The 1,740-nt window shown below is 36.7% G+C and overlaps 1 protein-coding gene across 1 annotated transcript in view; it reads left to right on the top strand.

Annotated features, from left to right (window-relative positions):
• The window catches only part of LOC140962416 (uncharacterized), a 5,241-nt gene extending 3,907 nt beyond the window's left edge, over nt 1–1,334 (top strand). The window contains exon 2 of the mRNA XM_073421292.1: nt 1,202–1,334. Coding sequence (XP_073277393.1) covers nt 1,202–1,230 — 29 coding nt within the window. The 3' untranslated portion in view covers nt 1,231–1,334. The remainder of the gene's footprint in view (nt 1–1,201) is intronic.
• The last annotated feature ends 406 nt before the right edge of the window (nt 1,335–1,740 follow it).

Here is a 1,740-nt window from a genome sequence, read left to right as displayed (position 1 = left end):
TGGATATCTTGACAAACTTAGAGTCCAGTAGGGTACTTTGGCATGTTGGGCAAGTTTTGGTTCGACATGGCTCGGGAGTAACTCGTGAAAATTAAGAGATGGCTCGGGGTCGAAGTTTAGGTGTTAAAATGAGTTTTAAAACAAAGAAAATTTGGAAAACGACTCACGGGGGTCGAGTCGTGATCCATAAGGGCTAAAATAATATAAAAAGACTAAATTTAGAATTTAGGAATTTTATATTAAAGTTTGGTATTTTTCGGGATTAAAACACCGTTAAAATAATTAAGAAAAGATAATTGAAAAAGTCTAAGTTTTAAGCAAAATAAAATTACGAAAAAATTCATATAAGCTTAAATAATTATTTGGGACATATTAGAGTCATGAAATCAAGAAAAAAGTCGAAATCATAAAATGTCGAGTCTAGGGGTAAAACGGTCTTTTTACACCGGGAAATGAGTAAAGGTCATGGCAGTGCCCGAAATGCTGTTTTCATGTTAAATATGGTATTTTAAAATGTTTATGAATTTCTCATGATTTAATTATGATTTTTAAATGTCTTAGAAATTTTTATGATTTAAAGAAGACATTTAAATACATGTTGCATGCTTGGTTTCAAAAAGGGAAAAAGGTAAATGTTATTAATGATTTTATAAAGTGATGTGAATGAAAAACGTTGAAGGAAGTGAAGTGATTGTGACTAGTTCGTTAATGATGGCAATATCGTGAGGGTGATGGTCCCAGTGGGAGCCCGACGATCGTGTTTCCATTGTTACGAACAGAGGATATGAGGATTAACGTAAGAATGGGAATATCGTGAGGGGAAAAGGCCCCAGAGGGAGCCCCGACGATCGTATTTCTATTCGATAATGCTTGGCCAGGGCCTAGTTGACCGGTGAGAGTGTCGCTGGTGTCCCCCGCCGCCCAGTACTGTGGTTACATGTAGATGGATCCATCGACTTTTGAGGATTGAGGATAGTCACAATTAACGATCTGAATTCAACTAAGGATAAAGGAAAATGTTTATGATCATGATTAAAGGATTTATGTCATGTTGAGGATAATGTTAAAGTTTATGCATGTCATGAAATGTTATTTTACTTAAAAGTATTTTCACTGTTGCATGTGATTTTATTATTATACTACTCGTTATCAAGATTATGGTGTGTTGAGTCTTTAGACTCACTAGGTGTGATGGATGCAGGTGGTATTGAGGGAGGTCTTGATGAGTGATACTACTGGACTGAAGGTGCACACAACCCGAGGACCGGCGTTTCATTTTCCGCATTATGCTTTATGATTTAAATTAAAGATTTTAAGACTATTTATTTATGCTTTTGAGAGTTTCTGAGAGTTTTTGAGAGGCTTAGTATGAGCTATACTTTTTCAAACTTATTACTTTTAGATTTGGCAAACAGTAGACGCTATTACTTTATGACTATTTCACTTGAATTTTTAAATGCTAGTGGGTTGACGTTTATTTTAAAGAGGGCAAAATATTTTCATGTGTTAGTTTATTGGCCGAAAAAAAAAAAAAAATTTTTCGAGTACTTTTAAAGCAATAAAAAGGGCAGACGTTTCAGACCCCATTACATGTGCGGTGTGTGCGTGAGTTTCATAGTTGCTTTAGGACTCCTAGTTAGCCTAGGACTCTACCAGCTGAGCCACCATCGAGCCCACATGACCTTCACCATCCCTGGACCACGCCCAAACCCTACCCAAGCCTAGCCCAGCCCCTGACCG

Source organism: Primulina huaijiensis, chromosome 17, assembly GCF_012295235.1.
Source record: "Primulina huaijiensis isolate GDHJ02 chromosome 17, ASM1229523v2, whole genome shotgun sequence".
Lineage (NCBI taxonomy): Eukaryota > Viridiplantae > Streptophyta > Magnoliopsida > Lamiales > Gesneriaceae > Primulina > Primulina huaijiensis.
The sequence above is the reverse complement of the archived record's forward strand: the minus strand, read 5'-3'. Positions and strand labels throughout refer to the sequence as shown.